The sequence below is a fragment of the Oncorhynchus mykiss genome, chromosome 8, assembly GCF_013265735.2.
Source record: "Oncorhynchus mykiss isolate Arlee chromosome 8, USDA_OmykA_1.1, whole genome shotgun sequence".
NCBI lineage: Eukaryota > Metazoa > Chordata > Actinopteri > Salmoniformes > Salmonidae > Oncorhynchus > Oncorhynchus mykiss.
The window spans coordinates 73,691,836-73,719,821 of record NC_048572.1 but is presented as its reverse complement, the minus strand read 5'-3'; the positions used below and the strand labels follow the sequence as shown (position 1 = coordinate 73,719,821).

Below are 27,986 nucleotides of genomic sequence, written 5' to 3'. Positions count from 1 at the left end.
CATAGTGGAGTTTGGAGGGTGACTGTTTGAGGTTGTGGACAGGTGTATTTTATACTGATAACAAGTTCAAACAGGTGCCATTAATACAGGTAACGAGTGGAGGACAGAGGAGCCTCTTAAAGAAGAAGTTACAGGTCTGTGAGAGCCAGAAATCTTGCTTGTTTGTAGGTGACCAAATTCTTATTTTCCACCATAATTTGCAAATAAATTCATAAAAAATCCTACAATGTGATTTTCTGGATTTTTTAAATCATTTTGTCTGTCATAGTTGAAGTGTACCTATGATGAAAATTACAGGCCTCTCTCATCTTTTTAAGTGGGAGAACTTGCACAATTGGTGGCTGACTAAATACTTTTTTTGCCCCACTGTAGTCTCTTGTGGCGGCAGGCTGAGACTGTTATTTTAGCAAATTCAGGGTTAGCCCCAACCGGGACTCGAACCCAACACCTTAGCCGTTACACCATGAGATCCGATCCTCCGAAAAAGATTGGTAGGTGTCGGGTTACGGTTGCTTTATTGACTGCAATAAGTAACACTGAAGTGAAACTAAAGGCTGTGTTGCTGTTGAAGGCGTTTTATTAATCGTCTCACTATGAGAAGTAAGGCAGCACACCTGTCCAAAGTATTTAATACATCTTAAACCTGACAACTGCACATTCAACTCAATAAATTGAGTTGTCTGCTATGTGTCTTTGAACATGCGAGTACTACAACAAATGCAACACATCCTGACACCATATTATCAGCAAAATGCTACCAGTCAATCTGTGATATGACCAGCATTCCATCATCCTAAAGAGAATCGCAATCTCTTTCATTGTCCTCATCATCTCCCTCTGTGGTTGTGTGGGAGGCTGTGTGACTATAGGTGTGATCCTCTGCTGCCCCTCATGGCTGAGGTGTGTAGCGCAGGTACTTCCTTTCTGAGGGTAGCTCTTTGGTGTAGACCCCTGCAGGGAACATGGCTGCTGCCTCCTCCTCAGGGATATTTGGAGGAACCATCACGCGCTCGCCAGGCTGGACAGAGAGAGGGAATGAGAAGGGGAGTTAGCAGAGAAAATAGAAATGGGCATAAGTGGCATGCCAATTGACATTGGACTGACAATGGATTCTAAGTGTTTGGAGATGTGATGAATGATGATGTTAACTGACCGTCTATTGGGTCTCTCAAGCTTCCATTTATATTTGACTGATAATACTTCCTGAAGGATGCTGCAAATTCCACTGTCAGGCTATAGAGCTTGATATGGATTGGCAGACTGACCTGCCAATCAGCAGGGGTGGCCACTCGGTTCTTTGCTGTGAGCTGCAGGGAGTCGACCACTCTCAGGATCTCATCAAAGTTACGCCCCGTTGTGGCAGGGTAGAGCAAGGACAGCTTCAGCTTCTTGTCTTGGCCAATCACAAAAACCTTAGACATAAAAACATGTCACACTTTGGTGGGATGGCATTAGGCAGGTAGGGGCTGAGCATTGGTGGAAAAAATACCCAACTGTCATACTTGAGTAAAAGTATAAATACCTTAATAGAAAGTCACCCAGTAAAATACTACTTGAGTAAAAGTCTAAAAGTATTTGGTTATAAATATACTTAAGTATCAAAAGTAAAAGTATAAATAATTTAAAATTCCTTATTAAGCAAAGCAGATGGCACCATTTTCTTGTTTTTAAAATGTATAATTTACAAACGATGCATTTATATTTAGTGAGTCTGCAGATCAGACCGTAGGGATGACCACTTGCGTGAATTGGACCATTTTCCTGTCCTGCTAAGCATTCATCATATAACAAGTACTTTTGGGTGTCGGGGAAAATGTACGGAGTAAAAAATGTATTATTTCTTTAGGAATGTAGTGAAGTAAAAGTAAAAGTAGTCAAAAAATATAAATAGCAAAGTACAGATACCCCCAAAAACTACTTAAGTAGTACTTTCAAGTATTTTTTACCTAAGTACTTTATAGCACTGGGGATGCATTTACTCACATGGCAAATGGTTAGCGGGCGAGAGAAAGTGTGTGACAGAGTGAGAGAGTGTAGCAGATAAGGGCTGTGTTCACGAACAGGCAGCCATCATGCGGTGATATCACCCTTACTGATTCATATAAAAAGATGACATCATGCAGCAAGGGGCTGAGGTAATGAGTGTTTTTGCCAGACAGGGTGGTGGGGCTTGGGGGGAGGGGTAGTTAACTCATACTAGCCAGTGAAGGTAGGCTGCTTGCAGCAGCATGAATAAGTAATGTTTATGGAAAATAGAACACCAGAAGGAGGAGGTCGATCTCATGGTGGGCAATGACTTACCGGAAACAGAAACAGTAGAGAGATACTGACAGGAAGAAAGCGAGAGAAAGTGTGGCTCGGAGTGTGTGTTTTTTGTTTGTCTGTACCTGTGTACATGTGCATGCATGTTTTGACACTCACACAGCGGGCAGTGAGGGGCATGCCGTCCTTGTCCTTCTCATCTGGGTCCAGCATGCCCAGGGCCACTGCCAGCTCCCTCTGATTGTCTGCTATGATGGGGAAGGGGAACGCACAGCCAGACTCCTCATTGTTGTAGGCCAAGATGTCCTACAGGACCACAGCACATCCGTCCATTACTATACACTGGTCATTGGTTTACACACTCACAACTGGGTGTCCCAAATGGCACCCTATTCCCCTTTGACCTGGTCAAAAGTAGTGCATTATAAAGGGGTGCCATTTGGGAACAGCCTATACCTTGGTCCAGCCACGGTGGTCCTCCAGACTGTCAATGGACAGGGCGATCATCTTCACGTTGCGCCTGCTGAACTCGTGGCTGAGTTTGGCTGCTCGGCCCAGCTCTGTGGTGCAGACAGGGGTGTAGTCACGGGGGTGGGAGAACAGGATACCCCAGCTACAGAGAGAGGGGGGGGGGAGTGATGGACAGAGGGAGAGAGGAAGATACAGAGAGAGAGAGAGAAGGGGGGAGTGATGGACAGAGGAAGAGAGGAAGATACAGAGAGAGGGGGGAGTGATGGATAGAGGGAGAGAGAGGAAGATACAGAGAGGGGGGGGAGTTATGGACAGAGGGAGAGAGGAAGATACAGAGAGAGAGGGGGGGAGTGATGGACAGAGGAAGAGAGGAAGATAGCGAGAGAGGGGGAGTGATGGATAGAGGGAGAGAGAGGAAGATACAGAGAGAGAGGGGGGAGTAATGGACAGAGGGAGAGAGGAAGATACAGAGAGAGAGGGGGGGAGTGATGGACAGAGGTAGAGAGGAAGATACAGAGAGAGAGGGGGGGAGTGATGGACAGAGGGAGAGAGGAAGATACAGAGAGAGAGGGGGGGAGTGATGGACAGAGGTAGAGAGGAAGATACAGAGAGAGAGGGGGGAGTGATGGACAGAGGGAGAGAGGAAGATACAGAGAGAGAGGGGGGAGTGATGGACAGAGGAAGATACAGAGGGAGAGGGGGGGAGTGATGGACAGAGGGAGAGAGGAAGATACAGAGAGAGAGGGGGGGAGTGATGGACAGAGGTAGAGAGGAAGATACAGAGAGAGAGGGGGGAGTGATGGACAGAGGGAGAGAGGAAGATACAGAGAGAGAGGGGGGAGTGATGGACAGAGGAAGATACAGAGGGAGAGGGGGGGAGTGATGGACAGAGGGAGAGAGGGGAGTGATGGACAGAGGAAGATACAGAGGGAGAGGGGGGGAGTGATGGACAGAGGGAGAGAGGAAGATACAGAGAGAGAGGGGGGAGTGATGGACAGAGGAAGATACAGAGGGAGAGGGGGGGAGTGATGGACAGAGGGAGAGAGAAAGATACAGAGAGAGAGGAAGATACAGAGAGAGAGGGGGGGAGTGATGGACAGAGGGAGAGAGAGGAAGATACAGAGAGAGAGGGGGGAGTGATGGACAGAGGGAGAGAGGAAGATACAGAGAGGGGGGGAGTGATGGACAGAGGAAGATACAGAGGGAGAGGGGGGGGTGATGGACAGAGGGAGAGAGAGGAAGATACAGAGAGAGAGGGGGGAGTGATGGACAGAGGGAGAGAGGAAGATACAGAGAGGGGGGGAGTGATGGACAGAGGGAGAGAGGAAGATACAGAGAGGGGGGGAGTGATGGACAGAGGGAGAGAGGAAGATACAGAGAGGGGGGGAGTGATGGACAGAGGGAGAGAGGAAGATACAGAGGGGGGGGGAGTGATGGACAGAGGGAGAAAGGAAGATACAGAGAGAGAGGGGGGGAGTGATGGACAGAGGGAGAGAGGAAGATACAGAGAGAGAGGGGGGGAGTGATGGACAGAGGGAGAGAGAGGAAGATACAGAGAGGGGGGGGGAGTGATGGACAGAGGGAGAGAGAGAAAGATACAGAGAGAGAGGGGGAGTGATGGACAGAGGGAGAGAGGAAGATACAGAGAGAGGGGGGGAGTGATGGACAGAGGGAGAGAGGAAGATACAGAGAGAGAGGGGGGGGGGGTGATGGACAGAGGAAGAGAGGAAGATACAGAGAGAGAGGGGGGAGTGATGGACAGAGGGAGAGAGGAAGATACAGAGAGAAGGGGGGGAGTGATGGAGAGAGGAAGATACAGAGAGGGGGGGAGTGATGGACAGAGGGAGAGAGAGGAAGATACAGAGAGGGGGGGAGTGATGGACAGAGGGAGAGAGGAAGATACAGAGGGGGGGGGGGTGATGGACAGAGGGAGAGAGGAAGATACAGAGAGAGAGGGGGGGAGTGATGGACAGAGGGAGAGAGGAAGATACAGAGAGGGGGGGAGTGATGGACAGAGGGAGAGAGGAAGATACAGAGAGAGAGGGGGGGAGTGATGGACAGAGGGAGAGAGGAAGATACAGAGAGGGGGGGAGTGATGGACAGAGGGAGAGAGGAAGATACAGAGAGAGAGGGGGGAGTGATGGACAGAGGGAGAGAGGAAGATACAGAGAGGGGGGGAGTGATGGACAGAGGGAGAGAGGAAGATACAGAGAGGGGGGGGGGGAGTGATGGACAGAGGGAGAGAGGAAGATACAGAGAGAGAGGGGGGGAGTGATGGACAGAGGGAGAGAGGAAGATACAGAGAGGGGGGGAGTGATGGACAGAGGGAGAGAGGAAGATACAGAGAAGGGGGGAGTGATGGACAGAGGGAGAGAGGGGAAGATAGAGAGAGAGGGGGGGAGTGATGGACAGAGGGAGCGAGAGGAAAATAGAGAGAGGGGGGAGTGATGGACAGAGGGAGAGAGAGGGGGGGAGTGATGGACAGAGGGAGAGAGAGGAAAATAGAGAGAGGGGGGGAGTGATGGACAGAGGGAGAGAGAGGGGGGGAGTGATGGACAGAGGGAGAGAGATGAAGATACAATGAGAGAGGGGGAAGTGATGGACAGAGGAAGATACAGAGAGAGAGGGGGGGAGTAACGGACAGAGGGAGAGAGAGGAAGATACAGAGGGAGAGGGGGGGAGTGATGGACAGAGGGAGAGAGGAAGATACAGAGAGAGAGGGAGAGAGAGGAAGATACAGAGAGAGAGGGGGGGAGTGATGGACAGAGGGAGAGAGGAAGATACAGAGAGAGAGGGGGGGAGTAATGGACAGAGGGAGAGAGAGGAAGATACAGAGAGAGGGGGGGGGGGGAGTAATGGACAGAGGGAGAGAGAGGAAGATACAGAGAGAGGGGGGGGAGTAATGGACAGGGAGAGAGAGGAAGATACAGAGAGAGGGGGGGGAGTAATGGACAGAGGGAGAGAGAGGAAGATACAGAGAGAGGGGGGGGGTAATGGACAAAGGGAGAGAGGAAGATACAGAGAGAGAGGGGGGGAGTGATGGACAGAGGGAGAGAGGAAGATACAGAGAGAGAGGGGGGGAGTAATGGACAGAGGGAGAGAGAGGAAGATACAGAGAGAGAGGGAGAGAGAGGAAGATACAGAGAGAGAGGGGGGGAGTGATGGACAGAGGGAGAGAGGAAGATACAGAGAGAGAGGGGGGGGAGTAATGGACAGAGGGAGAGAGAGGAAGATACAGAGAGAGGGGGGGGGAGTAATGGACAGAGGGAGAGAGAGGAAGATACAGAGAGAGGGGGGGGAGTAATGGACAGAGGGAGAGAGAGGAACATACAGAGAGAGGGGGGGGGGGGGAGTAATGGACAGAGGGAGAGAGAGGAAGATACAGAGAGAGGGGGGGGGGGTAATGGACAGAGGGAGAGAGGAAGATACAGAGGGAGAGGGGGGGAGTGATGGACAGAGGAAAAAAGAGGGAGAGAGAGATTAGTGCCTATTATAGGAATGTCAGCCTTTTTGTCTCCCTGCTCCTGTGTTTCTGTTTAAGCTGTAAATTTTGACTCAAAATCGTTCACTTTGTGATAAATACACCACATTTGGGTACCTTGAAAAGATTTAGATATGGAGTCACCACATATTTGCCTTCTGGCGGGCGTGGCAGTCCTTTTTCAAAATGGCCTTCGACTGTAACACTATGTTACAATTCAGAAGGACTTCTTTGACAAAAAGGCAACAAATTAGTCATGGTGCTAGATTTATTGACGCTGAAGATAAAGAGCCACCACAGATTTGGCCCCTGGGGGCCAAGGCAGGTATCTTACAAAATGGCCACTGTTGGTAACACAATATTGCAGTTACAAAGTCATTTTTTGTTGTTGTTGATAAACACCAAATTGGGCAAAGAGTTCAATTTATATATCCTGAAAATATTTAGATAGGGAGCCATGACTTTTAGAGGTCCCTTAGGGAGCAGTAAGTACACATCTACCCGATACTGCCTCAATCACCACCAAAGGTCCATGGCATACCGAACTGTGGCACATAGCCTTTACTTTGTTGAAATAGCAGAACATATTCAAATGCAAGTAGAAAAACTAGTGGGTCATACTTTTGATCATGAAATTGGTTGAAATAAATATATTACAGCTTGAAAGATTTGTTGTCCACAGCAATTGTGAACTATTCCAACTCAATGGGGTGTTTTCCCAGGTACAGCTGAAGTTACTGTATTTGCTCCTTGCATTGCAAAGTAGCTTTAGTAGCCATTTTCTCTGGAATCCAACATCTTAATGTCATGGTGTATATGAAGGTGAAGTCGGGTGCAGGAGTGCAGTGTATGATTGAATGAAGCTCACTTTATTGTAGTTCCAAACCGGGAGCACAACAAAACAAACGCACTCAAAAAACGGAACAATAAAGTAAAGCGCTAAACGAACATCACTAGACATGAAAACAATTACACACAAAACATGATGGGAATCAGAGGTTAAATACAAGTAGATTGATTGGGGAAATGAAAACCAGGTGTGTATGAAAACAAGACAAAACAAATGGATACATGAAAAATGGAGTGGCGATGGCTAGAAAGCCGGTGACGTCGATCGCCGAACGAACAAGGAGAGGAGCCGACTTCGGCGGAAGTCGTGACACTTAACCAGTAGACCAGAATAATATTCTGTTCTGGGCCGAATCTGGTTGTAAGTCGCAGGCAGGGCTACCTCATCTATAGAGCGTTCTAACTCACCTCAGATACACAGTCTCAGAAATATTATTTTTCCTACAAAAGATAACTGCTGTATTTCCCTATGTACTCATTGTATTGTACTCTGTTAAACATTTTAAACAGATTCAGGCCAATAAGTATAGGTCATGACTTTATATACAGTGCATTTGAAAAGTATTCAGACAACTTCTCTTTTTCCACATGTTGTTATGTTACAGCCTTTTTCTAAAAATGACTAAATAATTCCCCCCCATCATCAATCTACACACAATACCTCATAATGACAAAGCGAAAACATTTTGGGGGAAATATTTTCACATTTATTAAAAATACAAAACAAAAATAACTACCGTTCAAATGTTTGGGGTCACTTAGAAATGTCCTTGTTTTTGAAAGAAAAGAAAAAATGTTGTCCATTAAAATATCAAATTGATCAGAAATACAGTGTAGACATTGTTAATGTTGTAAATGACTATTGTAACTGGAAATATCTACATAGGCGAACAGAGGCCCATTATCAGCAACCATCACTCCTGTGTTCCAATGGCACGTTGCGTTAGCTAATCCAAGTTTATCATTTTCAAAGACTAATTGATCATTAGAAAACCCTTTTGCAATTATGTTAGCACAGCTGAAAACTGATGTCCTGATTTAAGAAGCAATAAAACTGGCCTTCTTTAGACTAGTTGAGTATCTGGAGCATCAGCATTTGTGGGTTCAATTACAGGCTTAAAATGTCCAGAAACAAAGACCTTTCTTCTGAAACTTGTCAGTCTATTCTTGTTCTGAGAAATGAAGGCTATTCCATGTGAGAAATTGCCAAGAAACTGAAGATCTCATACAACGCTGTGTACTACTCCCTTCACAGAACAGTGCAAAATGGCTCTAACCAGAACAGAAAGAGGAGTGGGAGGCCCCGGTGCACAACTGAGCAAGAGGACAAGTACATTAGAGTGTCTAGTTTGAGAAACAGATGCCTCACAAGTCCTCAACTGGCAGGTTCCTTTAATAGTACCCGCACAACACCAGTCTCAACGTCAACAGTGAAGAGGCGACTCTGGGATGATGGCTTTTGGAACCACCAAGATTCTTCCTAGAGCTGGCCACCCGGCCAAACTGAGCAATCGGGGGAGAAGGGCCTGGGTCAGAGAGGTGACCAAGAACCTGATGGTCTGTATGACAGCGCTCAAGAGTTCCTCTGTGGAGATGGGAGAATCTTCCAGAAGGACAACCATCTCTGCAGCACGCCACCAATCGGGCCTTTATGGTAGAGTGGCCAGACGGAAGTCACTCCTCATTAAAAGAAACATGACAGCCCGCTTAGAGTTGCCAAAAGGCACATAAAGGACTATCAGACCATGAGAAACAAGATTCTCTGGTCTGATGAAACCAAGATTGAACTTTTTGGCCTGAATGCAAAGCATCTGGAGGAAACCTGGCACCATCCCTACGGTGAAGCATGGTGGTGGCAGCATCATGTCATGTGGATGTTATGCAGCTGCAGGGACTGGGAGACTAGTCAGGTTTGAGGGAAAGACATATGGAGCAAAGTACAGAGAGATCCTTGATGAAAACCTGCCACAGGGGGCTCAGGACCTCAGACTGGGGTGAAGGTTCACCTTCCAACAGGTCAACAACCCGAAGCACACAACCAAGACAACGCAGGAGTCTCTGAATGTCCTAGAGTGGCCCAGACTTCAACCCGATTGAACATCTCTGGAGAGACCTGAATATAAACTCAGCAAAAAAATAAACGGCCCTTTTTCAGTACCCTGTCTTTCAAAGATAATTTGTAAAAATTAAAATAACTTCACAGATCTTCATTGTAAAGGGTTTAAACACAGTTTCCCATTATTGTTCAATGAACCAAAGACAATTAACTTCTCTAGGGTAGGGGGCAGCATTAAGAATTTTGGATGAAAAGCGTGCCCAAATTAAACCGCCTTCTACTCAGGCCCAGAAGATAGGATATGCATATAGCGCCACAGCATCATCGGACTGAGCTTGTTGTCATTGCAGGCAATCTCAACGCTGAGCGTTACAGGGAAGACATCCTTCTCCCTCATGTGGTACCCTTCCTGCAGGCTCATCCTGACATGACCCTCCAGCATGACAATGCCAGCAGTCATACTGCTCATTCTGTGAATGATTTTCTGCAAGACAAGAATGTCAGTGATCTGCCATGGCCAGCGAAGAACCTGGATCTCAATCCCATTGAGCACGTCTGGGACCTGTTAGATCGGAGGGTGAGGGCTAGGGCCATTCCCCCCAGAAATGTCCGGGAACTTGCAGGTGCCTTGGTGGAAGAGTGGGGTAACATCTCACAGCAAGAACTGGCAAATATGGTGCAGTCCATGAGGAGATGCACTGCAGTACTTAATGAAGCTGGTGGCCACACCAGATACTGACTGTTAGTTTTTTTACACATTATTTAATTTCTGTTTGTCACATGTCTGTGGAACTTGTTCAGTGTATGTCTCAGTTGTTGAATCTTGCTACACCGGGGCAAAAAAGTATTTAGTCAGCCACCAATTGTGCAAGTTCTTCCACTTAAAAAGATGAGAGAGGCCTGTAATTTTCATCATAGGTACACTTCAACTATGACAGACAAAATGAGAAGACAAAAATCCAGAAAATCACATTGTATGATTTTTAATGAATTTATTTGCAAATTATGGTGGAAAATAAGTATTCGGTCACCTACAAACAAGCAAGATTTCTGGCTCTCACAGACCTGTAACTTCTTCTTTAACAGGCTCCTCTTGTCCTCCAATCGTTACCCGTATTAATGGCACCTGTTTGAACTTGTTATCAGTATAAAAGACACCTGTCCACAACCTCAAACAGTCACCCTCCAAACTCCACTATGGCCAAGACCAAAGAGCCGTCAAAGGACACCAGAAACAAAATTGTAGACCTGCACCAGGCTGGGAAGACTGCATCTGCAATAGGTAAGCAGCTTGGTTTGAAGAAATCAACTGTGGGAGCAATTATTAGGAAATGGAAGACATACAAGACCACTGATAATCTCCCTCGATCTGGGGCTCCACGCAAGATCTCACCCCGTGGTGTTAAAATGATCACAAGAACGGTGGGCAAAAATCCCAGAACCACACGGGGGGACCTAGTGAATGACCTGCAGAGAGCTGGGACCAAAGTAAAAAAGCCTACCATCAGTAACACACTACGCCGCCAGGGACTCAAATCCTGCAGTGCCAGACGTGTCCCCCTGCTTAAGCCAGTACATGTCCAGGGCCGTCTGAAGTTTGCTAGAGAGCATTTGGATGATCCAGAAGAAGATTGGGAGAATGTCATATGGTCAGATGAAACCAAAATAGAACTTTTTGGTAAAAACTCAACTCGTCGTGTTTGGAGGAAAAAGAATGCTGAGTTGCATCCAAAGAACACCACACCTACTGTGAAGCATGGGGGTGGAAACATTATGCTTTGGGGCTGTTTTTCTGCAAAGGGACCAGGACGACTGATCCGTGTAAAGGAAAGAATGAATGGGGCCATGTATCGTGAGATTTTGAGTGAAAACCTCCTTCCATCAGCAAGGGCATTGACGATGAAACTTGGCTGGGTCTTTCAGCATGACAATGATCCCAAACACACCACCAGGGCAACGAAGGAGTGGCTTCGTAAGAAATATTTCAAGGTCCTGGAGTGGCCTAGCCAGTCTCTAGATCTCAACCCCATAGAAAATCTTTGGAGGGAGTTGAAAATCTGTGTTGCCCAGCAACACCCCCAAAACATCACTGCTCTAAAGGAGATCTGTATGGAGGAATGGGCCAAAATACCAGCAAGTGTGTGAAAACCTTGTGAAGACTTACAGAAAACGTTTGACCTCTGTCATTGCCAACAAAGGGTATATAACAAAGTATTGAGATAAACTTTTGTTATTGACCAAATACTTATTTTCCACCATAATTTGCAAATAAATTAATAAAATATCCTACAATGTGATTTTCTGGATTTTTGTTTGTTTTTTTGTCTGTCATAGTTGAAGTGTACCTATGATGGAAATTACAGGCCTCTCTTATCTTTTTAAGTGGGAGAACTTGCACAATTGGTGGCTGACTAAATAATTCCCCCCTCCCCCCCACTGTATATTCATACAAATATTTACACATGTTAAGTTTGCTGAAAATAAACACAGTTGACAGTGAGAGGACGTTTCTTTTTTTGCTGAGTTTAGTTGTGCAGCGAAGCTCTCCATTCAACCTGACATGGGCTTGAGAGGATCTGCAGAGAAGAATGGAAGAAACTCCCCAAATACAGGTGTGCCAAGCTTGTAGCGTCATACCTAAGAATAATCTAGACTGTAATCGCTGCCAAAGGTGCTACAACAAAGTACTGAGTAAAGGATCTGAATACTTCAGTAAATGTGATATTTCAGTTGTTTTTTTAATACATTTGCAAAATGTCTAATAACCTGCTTTTGCTTTGTCATTATGGGGCATTGTGTGTAGATTGATGAGGGGGGAGGGGGAACTATTTAATCCATTTTAGAATAAGGTTGTAATGTAACAAAATGTAGAAAAAGTCAAGTGGTCTGAATACTTTCTGAATTAAAGGTTTGTGAAATAGTGGGTCAGTCTGTAGTCATTTAGTAAGATGGCTACCACAGCTCCCTGGGGCCAAATCTGTGGTGACACAATATCTAAATCTTTTCAGGGTCCATAAATCTAGCTCTGTGGCAAATTTGGTGTTTTTACCTCAAAAGCAGTCCTTCTGAATTGTAAACTCATGTTACAGTATTTTGTAAGAAAGCCACCACAGCCCCAAGGGCCAAATCTGGGGCGGCTCCATATCTAAATCTTTTCAAGGTACCTTGAATCTACCTCTGTACCAAATATGGTACTTTTACCACAAAGTGAACAATTGAGTCAAATTTTACAACTTAGCCGCTCCACTAAAACAGAAACACAGGAGCAGGGAGACAGAAAGGCTGACATTCCTATGCTAGGCCCCTACTAATCTCTCCATATCTTCCTCTCTCTTCCTCTGTCCATCACATTTTCAGGGTACATAAATATGCATTTCTGCCAAATGTGGTGCTTTTATCAAAAAGTGAACGATTTGGCTTCCCGGGTGGCGCAGTGATTAAGGGCGCTGTACTACAGCGCCAGCTGTGCCATCGCGCCCAGGCTCTGTCGTAACCGGCCGCGACCGGGAGGTCCATGGGGCGACGCAAAATTGGCCTAGTGTCGTCCGGGTTAGGGAGGGCTTGGTCGGTAGGGATGTCCTTGTCTCATCGCGCACCAGCGACTCCTGTGGCGTGCGCGCTAACCAAGGTTGCCAGGTGCACGCGGCTGGCTTCCGGGTTGGATGCGCGCAGTGTTAAGAAGTAGTGCGGCTTGGTTGGGTTGTGTATCGGAGGACGCATGACTTTCAACCTTCGTCTCTCCCGAGCCCGTACGGGAGTTGTAGCGATGAGACAAGATAGTAGCTACTAAAACAATTGGATACCACGAAATTGGGGAGAAAAAGGGCGAAAAAAAAAGTGAACGATCTGTACTCAAAACACTTCCATTCTACGCATCAGTACACTCGATTTTTAATACTGTATACAAATAATAATAATGCATTACATACATTATTTGAGCACTATTGTTTTTTAGGGTAAGAAATAATGAAATGTTTAATAGTTGGGTAAGAAATAAATTAAATGTTTAATATAATTTAATAAAACATGTTGATATTAAACCCGATTATGCCAAGCAGCCTAAAGATTTATTTGATCATGTAAGGAACCAAGAAGAAAAATATAGGCGGCCTCAAGTGTGCCCACAGACAACTTGTCTTGTTGCAGCAACTGACATTTCAGTGTTGTCAGCGTTTTCATTGAGTGGGTTTAGAGAACAAATGATTTGAGCTGCAAGCAAGCAGTTTTTTTTCTGGCGTCTCAACCTAGTTAGACTGACACAACCAACTGGCCTAGATCAAATAAAACCACAGACCATGAGTAAAGATACATGTCTAAATATTATTCAGATAGGGGAAGAATAGCTGTTTATTATTATATCTACGAAAAAAATAGAGATGCCAAAGCATCCTCGCTATACCCAATAACGTTAGGTATCAGATTAAAATTCACACCAACACAGTTTGAGAGTACAGTAGGATATGACAGCTATCAGCATAATCAACTTTACGACTTTTTCCAAACTATACTAAACCTTTATTTTTACAAGTGAATGATTTAGGTCTCATTTCTTTAGAAACAGGTGCCTTGTTGAATGCAAATGATATAGTGAAATCGAAAAGAGAACATCAATTATATAACGGAAAACTGGAATCTCAGGTAGTATATTCCAAAATGCTAACACGTCATTTCAATCGATGGCATATTTAATGTCATATCAGCCTTTAAAATTACTTACGAGTCACCCAAAAAATCGTGGAATTTAATTTTGCCGTTAGTGGTTTCGGCCTCAAAATTAGGAAACACATCTCCTAGAAGTAGTCCGGGCATGTTCGCAATGAAGACCCGCGCGCTCCAGTAGCAGCATACTGATGACAGCAGGTTCAAATCGTCTAACCCGGAACAAGTTTTCACACTTAGTATGATCATTTTTCAAGTGTCAAATGTCATATTTTTGTAGACATGATTTTTTTCTCTCACTTATCCAGTTTGCTTTTAAGGTGATAAAAATACAAAAATTATTTATAAAAAGCGTTTACAGGTGACTTGGACGTGTTATAATTTTTATGCTTTTTTCAAGTGTCAACAGTACGTTTTACACGTGTTCTTTGCACCTGTCCAGTGCGCATTTACAGGTGATTAGAACACTTGTTATGGTCATTTTTGCACATGTTCTATATACCTGTCCAGTGTGCTTTTACAGGTGATTAGAACGCTCTAACCCAGAGTCTTACTCTGAGACTGGGTGGGCCGAGCCCCGGAGACATACTGGTTGTTATTAGCTAGCAACCTGTGGCTCTCCAAGCAGCTAGAGGTGTGCGTCTTTGAGGACTCCTCCTGTGGCAGCATTCTGCACCTGGTGAGGTTGGTGGAGATCACTGGCCACTCCGTGCCCTGGTTCATCGGCACCTTGTACTGTTTACTTCACAGTGAAACCATCCCTTTAAAGCTGCATTAGGTTAATGGTCTGGACAATATCACACACAGAGCTGCATAATTGGCAAACAGTTCATCAATTCACGAAAGTGTCTGATATTTCCTTTAGATCTGCCAATTAATTTTGCGTTCAGGGCAGTGTCCATTTTAATCGTGGCTCCATCATCGAGCCGGTCTGTAGTAGCTGGCATTGCGGTGGGCCTGCGCCAAATACCAGGGTCCATGGGAAAGTTCCCTGCCTTTAACCTGCCGACAGTGTCACCTCTGCAGAGTCAAAGGAAAAACAGAAGCGGCTGTTCACGATTACAACGATATCGATGTGTTTACATAACACTGCATTTGGGTTGTTGATTCGAGTTCTTAAGGTTGTGTCATACTTTCCTAGTGGAAGAGTTCCCAGGATGGGCAATTGATGGCCTATCAATTGCTTTTTAAGACTCTTTAGAACCTTGCATGGGCCAATATTTTACCATGGCATTTGTGGTATGGTGACTTGAAACATCCTGTTGACTGAACAACTCTTCCTTGCTCACTCTGTTTCTCTCTTCTCCTCCCCTTGTCATCATCAGCTCTACTCCTGGACCTGGTCCGGATTGTGAAGACTTTGTTCCACTGTCAGAGGCCTCCCGCCCAGAACCGCTCCAACATGTTCTCTACCTTCTTCGTGGAGTATTTCATCAAAGGAGACTTAATTTCAACCAGTAGAGAATGTGAAATGCTTTATTGAAAGAAGTTAATTATCCAAATGTTATGACATAATATATGCATTATAAATATAATTGTAATATTATAAATACAAGTTCAATCTGTACTTCAATGCACATCTGTTGTGCATTATAAAAACAGGAGGAAAGAGGTGGCAAGAGAGCTGTAAAAGGGAAAGAACAGAGGAGCAGGGAAGACAGTATATGATTAATGAATTACAGTGTTACCCTAATAATCTCTCAGACTGTTAGAGAAAATAAGGTAGTTAAAGAGACAAGTGTTCAACAGGAATCTGTGTGTGTGGCCACACCTGGTGTCCACACTAAGTGGCTGCAGAGTAATGCATGCTGGAAAAACGTGCAGACTTACGAGGACAAAAAATATAGCGCAGTTATAGAAATAATTAAGTGTCTTACTATTCTCCATGGTTGGCCCTCTTGCCTATTCTTTGAATGTGGAAGGAGCCACAGTTATACACCTGAGTCTGCTTACTGCACAACCCATGAATCAGATTGATACATAAGTGTGGGTTATAGGGTGTCTAATTGTTCTACATCTTTTCAATATGGGAGACTTAAAATAGCCTGTTTTGTTTTTGTACAGACATCACACCCTTACCTAAACAGCACCCTCACCTGAGAAGTAGAAATTAAAAGGGAGAGAAACTGGGAATTGAACAACTGCAGTTGACATAGCTAAGCAAATGGAAGAATACTCTTATTGCAATGTGGATGGCTCTTAAAAGAGCCTTTGGTTGTTCATAGTGTAGTCTATGGTGTTGCCAGGGAACAGCACACCCTTCGAAGAAGTAGGAGGTGAAGATCTCTCGCCTCTTGCCGCATTGTTGGACCCCATCCTTGAAACATCCTGAAGAGCAGCAGACTTCTCCTATGGCACATGGTGGCGAGTTGCAGATCCCCTCCTGGTCCTCGTGTCCATTATATTATGCAGGACACAGGTAGCCTTCACACGCCTGAATTCCCCCAGGAGGCAGTCCCAGATGGCCCTGGTCACCCAACCCTGCAGTGCCCTACACGGTAACTGTAGGCAATCGTTTTGAAATAATGTCCTGTTACAAGGTATCTGTAGGAATATGGAAGATAATGTCATTAGACTTTCACATCACCAGGTCATTGTGGATTACTAAAGTATAATATTCCTCATAACAAATCATGATAACATTGGATAGATAGATGCATGTGTAGCATGTGACAATAGCAGGATCATATCAAGGATAGCATCACAAATGAATACATAAATACTACTTGAAGCTTGATGAGTTGATCATTTGAATCAGCTGTGTCGTGCTAAGGTTGAAACAGAAACGTGCATCCCTTTGAGTTCCCAGGACCAGGACTGAGAACCACTGCTCTTCATTGGGACCTCTTCATCTGCAGACAGGCTTCTGTATCGGAGGACAGAAAACCTCACAAGAAACAGACTTCATTATACTAAAATTAGACTGCACCGAATATTATGTTACTATTATCACTGTCCTCACTTAATGGGAATGGAACTACAAAAGTCCATACCCTATCCAGAATAGCCTACTCTCTCACTTTGACAGTTGGAGCTGCTATCCTTTCACCCTTCTCCATGGCTGTTAGCTAGCTACCTGCCTACAAATGCATTTGGAGTGTTTTTTTTTTACAGTGATAAATACATCAAGATAGCTAGCTAATACGAAGTTAAGTAGCGGGTGATATTTAACTCACTTAGCTATCTATACGTATGTAAAGTTGGCTAGATAGCTAACGTTAGCTAGCTACATTAGTAGCTCATTTGCGTTAGCCTGCACTGTAGCTAGTTGGCTAATAATACATGTTTTGATTTTACATTCGAAATAACGTTATTTACTTAACTTACTTGAATAGGTTATCCCAGCCATGTGGACGATTGGAAACAGGGAAGAAACGTTTGTTTGTCACCAGAGCGTTTTAGAGCATCTTTAAAATGTACCTGTGAATAAATTCATAAAATGTAATAACCAGACTTTCATACAAACTTGCTATGATGAATTCTTGACGCAACATCGAACGTGCTGCCATATGCTTCCAGCACACCCAAAAGCGAGCTACTCTGGGGGGGCCTAAACCGCACGTATCCATTACCGTGTGGTAGTGTAGACAAACCGTTAACCATCTGGCCACGCTGGCTGCCATGTGTGCCCACTTCCTGCTGGCCCAGCTGGTGGTGACGCCCCCCCTCACCACAATTTTGTCTTTAAATATTTATTGTTGTGGAATGCAATGCATTTACTGTTTTTCGATCTGTTCTACGAATTGCCAAGTGGCATTCAGTTACAGTTGATGAAAATGTAAAGACTAATAGTGCATTTTGTCACTGGCTCTATGGAGCGGTATATATATTTTTTTCATGTATATTTACTTTACACAGCCCCCATAGCTATTGTCGTTTGAAAATATATATATTTTTTCATGGGTGTGCAAGAATTAACGATATATTGTTTTAATTGTGTGTTACATACAGGTTCTACTGGTAAGTGACAGACAGTGTTAGATAATGACACAATCAAGACTTTGCCAACCTATGACTTTCACACTGAAATAGGATAAAACGACGGAAAGTATCGAACAACAAAGTTTATTTCAGAGAGGAAGTGAAATTCTGTTGGTAAAACAGTGAGAATGAGAGACATAAAAATCATGCATGGTTCCTGGTTAAGAGACCCATTGTCACGTTCTGACTTTTATTTCCTTTGTTTTGTATTTATTTAGTATGGTCAGGGTGTGAGTTGGGGTGGGCAGTCTATGTTTGTTTTTCTATGATTTGGGGATTTGTATGTTTCGGCCTAGTATGGTTCTCAATCAGAGGCAGGTGTCATTAGTTGTCTCTGATTGAGAATCATACTTAGGTAGCCTGGGTTTCACTGTTTGTTTGTGGGTGATTGTCTATGTTGATTGCTTGTGTCAGCACAGTTCTCATTTAGCGTCACAGTCGTTATTTGTTTATTGTTTTGTATAGTGTGTTCAGTGTCTTCTTTATTAAATTTCATCATGAACACATACCACGCTGCATTTTGGTCCTCCGATCCTTCTCGCCTCTCCTCTTCAGATGAGGAGGAAGCCCGTGACACTCATTCCATATACAGTAGGGTGCTGTGGTATGGCCCTATTGTCGTGTATGTTTCTGTCCGTGTGGGGGGTGAACTGGTACCATACCCACCCCAAGCAAAGTTTCCATTAGTGTGCATAGCAGCTGCTGCCGAGTGTCATCTCCTGGCTGTCATTAGTCTCCTTACAGTGTTGCCACACACACACACACACGATGGTAACATCCGAGCAATACCTACCCTCCCCAGTGTTGTTGAATGCCCACCCATGCCAACATTCTGTAGACCACCACCCCAACCGACATGTCTCTAGGTGTTAACAGTATAACACTTGGTTCAAGCCATTATGGAGGTCAGAATTAGAGACTAGCTAGCTCGGTCCAATAGCTCCAGTTGCTATGTTGATGAAGTGGCAATGTGTTGATGAAGCACATGGATTCCAGGCTAGGTTGATGAAGTAATCAGCACCTAAACTATAGACCTACGGACTATTCTATAGGCACATAGCTGTTAGCCTGGAATCCACACTGAATACGGCTAAATGCAGATTCCAGGCTACATAGCTAATTTCTTAGAACTCATTGAAATGATACTAGACATGTCAATTACTGGCCAGCAGATGGCACCACATGACCGGTTAAAAACAAACCTGCATTGTCTCTTCCGAAATGCTTTGCTCTTTGTGTACTGTGGCTTATTCTGTAGTTTGCTGTGCATGTCAAGACTTTGGGTGGCTTTTTCCAACATGCAGTTATACCCTCAAGTTTTAGTATTGGATATGTGATCATGAAAATCCTCAGTGCAAATTGTTCAAATGTAATTTAAAAAAAAAGTATTTATTTTGTATTTCATCTTTATTTAACTAAGCAAGCCAGTTAAGGACAAATTCTTATTTACATTGATGGCCTAACAAGGCAAAAGACCTCCTGCGGGGATGGGGGCCGGGGATTAAAAAATATAAATAAATACAATATAAATATAGGACAAAACACACATCACAACAACAGAGACAACACTACATAAAGAGAGACCTAAGACAACATAGCAAGGCAGCAACACATGATAACACAGCATGGTAGCAAAACAACATAACAACAACCTGGTATAAACACATGGTAGCAGCACAAAACATGGAACAAACATTGAGCACAGACAACAGCACACAGGGCAAGAAGGTAGAGACAACAATACATCCCACAAAGCAGCCACAACTGTCAGTAAGAGTGTCCATGATTGAGTCTTTGAATGAAGAGATTGAGATAAAACTGTCCAGTTTGAGTGTTTGTTGCAGCTCATTCCAGTCGCTAGCTGCAGCGAACTGAAAAGAGGAGCGACCCAGGGATGTGTGTGCTTTGGGGACCTTCATCAGAATGTGACTGGCAGAACGGGTGTTGTATGTGGAGGATGAGGGATGCAGTAGATATCTCAGATAGGGGGGTGCTTCTACACCTGCATTGCTTGCTGTTTGGGGTTTTAGGCTGGGTTTCTGTACAGCACTTTGAGATATCAGCTGATGTACGAAGGGCTATATAAATACATTTGATTTGATTTGATTTGGGGGAGTGAGGCCTAAGAGGGTTTTATAAATAAGCATCAACCAGTGGGTCTTGCGACGGGTATACAGAGATGAGGAGTATAGAGTGCAGTGATATGTCCTATAAGGATCATTGGTGGCAAATCTGATGGCCGAATGGTAAAGAACATCTAGCCGCTCGAGAGCACCCTTTCCTGCCGATCTATGAATTATGTCTCCGTAATCTAGGATGGGTAGGATGGTCATCTGAATCAGGGTTAGTTTGGCAGCTAGGGTGAAAGAAGAGCGATTACGATAGAGGAAACCAAGTCTAGATTTAACTTTAGCCTGCAGCTTTGATATGTGTTGAGAGAAGGACAGTGCACCGTCTAGCCATACTCCCAAGTACTTGTATGAGGTGACTACCTCAAGCTCTAAACCCTCAGAGGTTCTAAAACACCTGTGGGAAGTGGGGCATTCTTCTTACCAAACCACATTACTTTGGAGGTTGTTTTGGAGGTATTCAGAACAAGGTTAAGGGTAGAGAAAGCTTGTTGGACACTAAGAAAGCTTTGTTGTAGAGCATTTAACACAAAATCCAGGGAGGGGCCAGCTGAGTATAAGACTATCATCTGCACATAAATGGATGAGAGAGCTTCCTACTGCCTGCGTTGTGATGTTGATGTAGATTGAGAAGTGTGTGGGTACTCCCTTGGTGACAGGCAGTGTCTGAGACAGCAGATGTTCTGACTTTATACACTGCACTCTTTGAGAGAGGTAGTTAACAAACCAGGCCAAAGACCCTTCAGAGACACCAATACTCCTTAGCCTGCCCACAAGAATGGAATGGTCTACCGTATCAAAAGCTTTGGCCAAGTCAATAAAAATAGCAGCAGAACATTGCTTAGAACCAAGGGCAATGGTGACATCATTGAGGACCTTTAAGGTTGCAGTGACACATCCATAACCTGAACGGAAACCAGATTGCATACCCAAAAGAATACTATAGACATCAAGAAAGCCACTTTTGATAAACAAGTCAAAATAGAAATAGGCCTATAACAATTAGGATCAGCTTGATGATCTCCCCCTTTAAATAAAGGGTGAACCGTGGCTGCCTTCCAAGCAATGGGAACCTCCCCAGAGAGGAGAGACAGGTGAAAAGGTTGGAGATAGGCTTGGCGATGATAGAGGCAGCAACCTTAAAGAAGAAAGAGTCTAAACCATCTGACCCAGATGGGTTTTTGGGGTCAAGTCACTGAGTCTCCTCTGGGGATAGTCACATTAGAAGGGGTGGGAGATTAGGAAATGTTGGATGGGCAAGGAGGCATGGCTGAGTCAAATAGGAATCCTGACTAAATGAAGTGGGGATTAAAAACCTCAGCCATGTGCTTCTTGTCAATAATAACCACATCATCAACATTAAGGGACATGGGCAGCTGTGAGGAGGAGGGTTTTTTCTCCAGGTCTTTAACAATTTTCCAGAACTTCTTGGGCTTAGACACCCAGAGAGAGAACTGCTCCTTAAAGTAACTAACTTTGGCCTTCCGGATTGCCTGAGTGCACTTATTTCTCATTTGCCTAAACGATAGCCAGTCAGCCTGAGTATGCGTGTGCCGAGCCTTTCGCCAAATGCAATTCTTGAAGTGGAGTAACTCGGCAAGATCACGGTCAAACCAGGGGCTGAACTTGTTTTTAATTCTCATTTTATTTATGGGGGCGTGTTTTTTAACAATACCACTGAAAATATCAAAAATAAGGTCCAATCGTCTTCTACAGAGGGGATCAAGCTGATTCTATACCAGTTTACAGAGACCAGTTCATGAAGGCTTGCTCATTAAAGTTTAAGCGTTGACATGACAAATCAGGACAGGTCGTTTCACTGAGCAGCCATTACGAACACAGGCTGTAAAACAGTGATCACTAAGGTAATTACAGAAAACAGACTGATAGCTATCAGGATTATTTGTGAGGGTAACATCGAAGAGAGTAGCCTTTTCTGGGTGTTTGGAGTCATACCTTGTGGGATTGGTAATAATCTGAGAAAGAGTTAGGGAGTCCCATTGCTTTAAGACTTGGTCAGGTGGTTTAAGCATGTCCCAGTTTAGGTCACCAAGCAGGACAAATTCAGACTTAGTGTAAGTTGCCAGGAGAGAGCTTAGGGCAGGTAGGGTACAGGCCGGTGCTGATGGAGGACGATAGCACCCAGCAACAGTCAACAAAGAGCTATTTGAAAGTTTAATGCTTAAAACCAGCAAACAAAATTGTTTGGGCACAGACTTGGTGGAGACAACCGAGCACTAAAGGTGATCCTTGGTAAAGATTGCAAATCCACCACCTTTAGAAGATCTGTCTTGCCGAAAAAGTTTATAACCAGAAAGGTTAACATCAGTATTCAAAACACTCTTCCTTAACCACGTCTCAGTAATGACCAACACATCTGGTTTCGAGCTGTGAACCCACACCTTCAATTGATCCATTTTAGGTAATAAGCTTCTCGTGTTAATGTGCAGAAAACTCATGCTTATCGAGAGCAGAAATCAGTGAACCAGTCAGAATTGGGGCTAGCAACAGTAGATGGGCCAGGGTATACATGCACATTTCCAGATATCATCAACAGTAATACAATCAAGGCATGGCAGAGGACAGGGAGAGCTCTGCAATGCTGAATTATGACATCTGAATGTGCATCAGATGACAACAAGATCATATTGTACAGCAATTTCATCAGGTAGCATGAATACAAAGCCGGCAATAGGTGGTTAGAATAGGATGGGAGGCCAAGAGTCTGTGTAACCAATAGAGAGTCAGAGTCCCGAGTGTGGGAACAAACATAGTCTTTCCCACGGTTGGTTAAAGAAAGTCTGTAGTCAACAAAGTATGCAGGAGTCATGAGGAAAATAGAAAAATAGCAAAATGCACAATAAAAAAATGATATATAACGACTTGGGGCTAGCCAATGTAAGTTCAGAGTCACTCGTCACAACAGTGTGTGTGTGCTGGAGGCGAGCAAAATCTTGGGAGAGATGCGGGAGTGTGGTGGGGGTACCTGTACTAGACAGGGGGAGACAGGCCAGGGCAGACGATAAACAGATCGCCAGGTGGAATCCAAACAGCAGTGCAGCAGGCAACAGGAGTTGGTGTCACACCCACTTGGGAGAAGCTTCTATTTCTGGAGTCAGATTTCTTGTAGAAAATGCCAGTGGATGGTCTTTGAACAGCAGGAGGGGGCTTCAGAGGAGGCTTCAAAGACTCATGCCACTTGTTTGGCCCAAAGGCCTCGACACCTTTTACTTCACACCTGGGTGCTAATTGAATTTGTATCTGGTCTGTCCTTGCAAGCCTGACAGCCTTAACTCAGCATTCAGTCCCCATAAAGTCAAATATATCATTGTAATGTACTTTATGTTTCATTTTTTAAATTTTTTCATTTTATTCTTGGCTTTCAAAATAGCATCAGATCAAACACTACTCACTCAGTTCCAGGTTGGATGGTGTCCTCAGGTCTCTGATGTTTGTCTGCTAGAGCACCCTCCATATAGCTTGGTAAAAGAAAAACATTGGAAGCAGTAATCTCTAGGGTTAATTTTGGTCAAAATTAGGTTGTCGGTTTGGAGTTTTTATCTGGAGCGAAGTCCATGCTGTGGAGGGTAGCATCCTGCATATGTACCTGCCGAAAAATCCAAGTTGATCTAATTCCAAATCTAAAAACATGTTGAAAAATGTGAGAGCTCACATGCAGCTGTGTCTCTCTCTCTCTCTCTGAGGGGGGCGTGCCACTGGACTGAACAAATGCAGACTGATCAACTCTTTAGGGATCTCTATCATTTTAATATTTATTGAGAGATAAAATTACATACAAATGGTAATTGGAGCCCATATAATACACAATAGTGAAGATACAACTTGAATATAGACTCAACATGGACAGTACAGTACATTTTTAAATTAAAATAAGTAAAATACATCGTATATAATACAGGAAGAGCAATATCTCAGACTGTTTACATGGAGTTCCACCTTAGTGAATCTCCTGCCATTAATTTTATTGTAAGATTCATTCATTCATTCACTTATTTACATTAGTAGAAAAAAAATGCATTGTAGTAGACAACAGGCCTCGCTGTGATCTGATTATAAAGCTGTTAGTAATGTTGTTGGTTGATAATATTCTAGTAACAGCGTATGAGTTCACGCCACACCAGTCCATCATCTCTGCCCAGCCTCCTCTTATTGGCTGCTTCTGCTGGGTCTCCCCAAGCTGACGTCGTAGGTGATCATGTGGAAGTTGTCCCAGGCATAGAGCTTCCTCTGGGCGTGGTTGTAGTCCACCATGCTGTTGTAGCGGTAGTGGTTCTTAAAGGGCACCGCCATGACTCTGCCCTGGCCGGTGGCCGTGTCGAACACGTGGTTGACGGTGGTGTCTGGGGCGGTGTAGCTGGCCACCGTGTAGAGCCGACCGCAAATCATGAAGGAGTTAGCCACTGTGTTCTTCCTGATGTTGGTCTCCCAGCTCCTCTTCACCTCCAGGCTCTCAGGGTCCAGCTGGGACACCACGATGGCTCCCTTGGCCTTGCTGGTGCTGTAGATGGCCCACAGGCCCTGCTCGTCCACCGCCAGGTCGATGTCTGTGTAGCCGCCCCAGGAGTAGGGGTGCTGGCCGTGGAAGCCAGCGTGGGGGAGGTCCAGGCGTGCCGCCAGGCTCTCGTAGGCAAGGTCGTAGCGGAGCAGGGTGCGGCTGCGTCGGCGCTGGTAGTAGAGGGAACCACGGTACAGGGTGGCCCCTGTGCTCTCCACGGGCTCTGGCAGCACCATAACCTTCATGGGGAAGCCCTTGGCAAACTGCTCCATGTCCTCATAGGCGAACAGCTGGCGGACGTCCGTGCCCACTGTGTCGATGCGCCACACCGTCTTGTTTCCGTATGGAGAGGCCATGGGCTCAGGGTCCTGCAGCCACACCCCGTACTTCCCTGTGATGCTGTCAGCCTTTCGGTGCAGGACGGGCTCTCCCACAGACACCAGCTCACCACAGCCTGGGCACAGAGAGAGGGTAGTTACATTAAATTCAATCAATCAAGTAAATTGGAATATGTGCTTTGTGAAATATGATCACTACCTTTATGATCATCTCTCATTTATTTTAGTTTTTAGAGGTGACGTGCATATACATAATACACTGAACAAAAATATAAACACAACATGTGAACTGTTAGTCCCACGTTTAATGAGCTGAAATAAACCATCCCAGAAATGTTCCATACGCACAAAAAAGCTTATTTCTCTCAAATTTTGTGCACATATTTGTTTACATCCTTGTTAGTGAGCATTTATAATTTGCTAAAATAATCCATCCACCTGACAGGTGTGGCATATCAAGAAGCTGGTTAAACAGCATGACCATTACACAGGTGCACATTTTGCTGGGGACAATAAAAGGCCACTCCAAAATGTGCAGTTTTGTCACACAATACAATGCCACAGATGTCTCAAGTTTTGAGGGAGTGTGCAGTTTTTGAGAATTTAGCAGTATGTTCGATGGTGTTGTGTGGGCGAGCGGTTTGCTGATGTCAACGTTGTGAACAGTTTTCCATAGTGGCAGTGGGGTTATGGTATGGGCAGGCATAAACTATGGGCAATGAACACAATTGCATTTTATCGATGGCTATTTGAATGCACAGAAATACCGTGATGAGATCCTGAGAACCATTGTGAGGCCCATTTTGTTTAACATACTGTACCTGTGTCCAACAGATGCATATCTGTATTCCCAGTCATGTGAAATCCATAGATTAGGGCCTAATACATTTATTTAAATAGACTGATTTCCTCATATGAACTGTAACAGTAAAATCTTTGATAGTGTTGCATGTTGCATTATATTTTTGTTCAGTATAGTTGGTGTGTAGTGACTTTAAGAAGCCACTAGGGAGAGATATATACAAGTTAAATCAGTGGTTTTCAACCTTTTTCTACAAGACCCCATTGTTTTGCCAGAATTTCTGTTGACCCCACCCCAAATCTAACCTTAAAATCTGTACATTTGGATTTTTACATCAACAAATAACATTCAATTCATTACATTTCCCATATCTCTTTTCACAATGAAAAGAAACCAATAAATATATTTACTCAATAAAAAAAGTATTTCTCAACATTTTGTTGTATATGGTCCCATACAATAATCTGTAATCTAAATGTTTTGTTCCCAAAAACAAAAACAATCCCAAAAAACAACCTGTGTGGTTCTGCCCAGCGTCTTGAATGAGACGTGATGCTGGGACCTCAGTCACCTCTGCCTTCATCTCCTGATAGAGAGAGTCTGAGAGGAAGAGTGAGAGAGAGAAATAAAAAAAAATTCAATGTTTATTTGGTGGCTGAAGTCATAAATAACTCAAAATATCCAGCATCAATAATCCTGAACACATTCAAAGATGACACACTGACAACATGAAGGCATCTTGATATGTTCTCCAGTCATTTGACATGCAGCGCAGCCCCCTATTTAGCAGAGTTATTGCATTCCCCAAAGGATCACAGACACTTAAACTAACATGCAACGCGCAAGTGACAGAGTAGTAGAAGCAGAATCCGTGTAAATACCATTCCGCTAACCCAACCAAGCACTGCATACTGAAACCTGACCTGTACTCCACTCTGTTTACATTAGAACACTTTGATTTTGACCAGATCAGATAAACAAACACTCACAATCCACAGTTCCTAACTCACATACACTCCGAGAAACAAAGATGCCATCTAGAAACTTAAAGGGTTCTTCAGCTGTCCCCATATGATAACCTTTTGAAGAACACTTTTTGGTTCCATGTAGAATGCTTTCTACAGATGGTTCTATCAGGAACCAAAAAGGGATCCTATGGGGACAGCTAAGGAACCCTTTAGGAACTCTTTTCTCTAAAAGTATATATAATAATGCATTTTCACACAGTTCAGGGGTGGGTTATAAGTGATGATGTGAGACAGTAGAGACTTACCGCTGGCTGGTCTCTGGTTGAGCTCGTGAAGTGGGAGTCCTGCTCCAGTGGCTTGGTGCTGGTGGCAGGGTCTCAGTTCGTCCACCCTCCTCTGGAGCTCCTGCACCTGCCTGTTCAGCTGCTCCTTGTCCCCCTGCAGCTGGCTCTTATCTCTCATGGCCTGGGAGTATGCTTCCTGGATGGTCTTGTCTCCCCCACCCCCTGGACCCTCTCCCCCTGCTCCCTTGCCCCCCAGCAGCCTGCTGACCAGGGCCTCTAGCAGGGTGAGACGAGATTTCACCACCTCCATATCTGGTCCTTCGCTGGTCCCGGAGCAGCTCGCCTCGGCAGGGTTGTCCACGGTGAAGGTGTACTGACAGCGCCCCGTGTGGTCATTGGAGCGTCTCAGGGAGGCGCTGTCCTGGCTCTGGAAGCTCAGAACCAGGTAGGACAGACCCAAGGTTACCTGGAGCCACATTCTGGAGGACAGGTGGATGGATCACCTGGGTCTCAGACTGGATCACTCTCTTGGTCCTTCAGGAGTTGTTCTCTTTCTTTCTTTCTTTCTTTCTGATGGATCAGAGGACCTGTGATGGAACCTTTCAGCTGAGATCAGGTTTATATCCTGTTAAATTCTTTGCGTGGTCTCTTTTATTTCTGACTTCGTCCCTGGTCTTTTGTCACTGTCTGTTGTTCTCTGAGTTAGAACATGCTGCAAGTGGGATATTTATACAGTCAACTAGCATACTGTGGGAGGGGACAAGGATCATGGCTGGGGCATGGGGGGGGGGGGGGGGGGGGGGGGGGGTAGCTAGGGGGTGTGACACCATGTGTCCTGAGATAGAGAGTGGATTTAACACAGTTCGTTTTTTTCTGTTTATGTTTTATTGAGTCTGTCTGTAATAGTTGTTTGTCTGCAGTATACTGTATGTCTGCAGTTATTTATCAAAACATAGGTTGTATTTGTCTATACTGAGCGTCTTTGTGTCTGTCTGTCTGATCCCCTTTTTATCAAAGTAACGATGGCTACTCAGTGTTTACTTCCTTTATAGCCGATAGTTATATAATGAAATCACCATATGATTAAACTCTCCCCAGGCATAATGTCCAATATCTCTTTGATTTATCACCAGTTAGGTAGCATCCTATGCACCTGCATTTTAGGTGTGAAGTACAGGTAAGCTCTGGGC

The 27,986-nt window shown here is 44.5% G+C and overlaps 2 protein-coding genes and 1 long non-coding RNA gene across 4 annotated transcripts; all 3 read right to left on the bottom strand.

The window, feature by feature from the left end:
• Window positions 1–559: 559 nt before the first annotated feature.
• LOC110530529 (peroxiredoxin-6) lies at window positions 560–13,996 on the bottom strand. Its single transcript, XM_036986183.1, has 5 exons — window positions 13,837–13,996; window positions 2,719–2,875; window positions 2,422–2,568; window positions 1,266–1,412; window positions 560–1,018 (listed from the first exon to the last, which is right to left on the bottom strand). The coding sequence occupies exons 1-5, from the start codon at window positions 13,926–13,928 to the stop codon at window positions 890–892; spliced, it is 672 nt and encodes a 223-aa protein (XP_036842078.1). The 5' UTR covers window positions 13,929–13,996; the 3' UTR covers window positions 560–889.
• Window positions 13,997–15,238: 1,242 nt separating this feature from the next.
• Window positions 15,239–17,412, bottom strand: LOC110530528. 2 transcript variants are annotated; one of them, XR_002474545.2, is made up of 2 exons: window positions 17,106–17,412; window positions 15,239–16,665 (listed from the first exon to the last, which is right to left on the bottom strand). It is a non-coding gene; the product is annotated as an uncharacterized LOC110530528 (long non-coding RNA). The 2 variants fall into 2 exon arrangements; XR_005052949.1 differs by having other exon boundaries at window positions 15,239–16,644.
• Window positions 17,413–23,635: 6,223 nt separating this feature from the next.
• On the bottom strand, window positions 23,636–27,522 carry LOC110530527 (myocilin). The gene is made up of 3 exons (XM_021613688.2): window positions 26,818–27,522; window positions 26,061–26,144; window positions 23,636–24,858 (listed from the first exon to the last, which is right to left on the bottom strand). Exons 1-3 carry the CDS (start codon window positions 27,272–27,274, stop codon window positions 24,056–24,058), a joined length of 1,344 nt encoding a protein of 447 aa, XP_021469363.2. The 5' UTR covers window positions 27,275–27,522; the 3' UTR covers window positions 23,636–24,055.
• Between the last annotated feature and the right edge of the window lie 464 nt (window positions 27,523–27,986).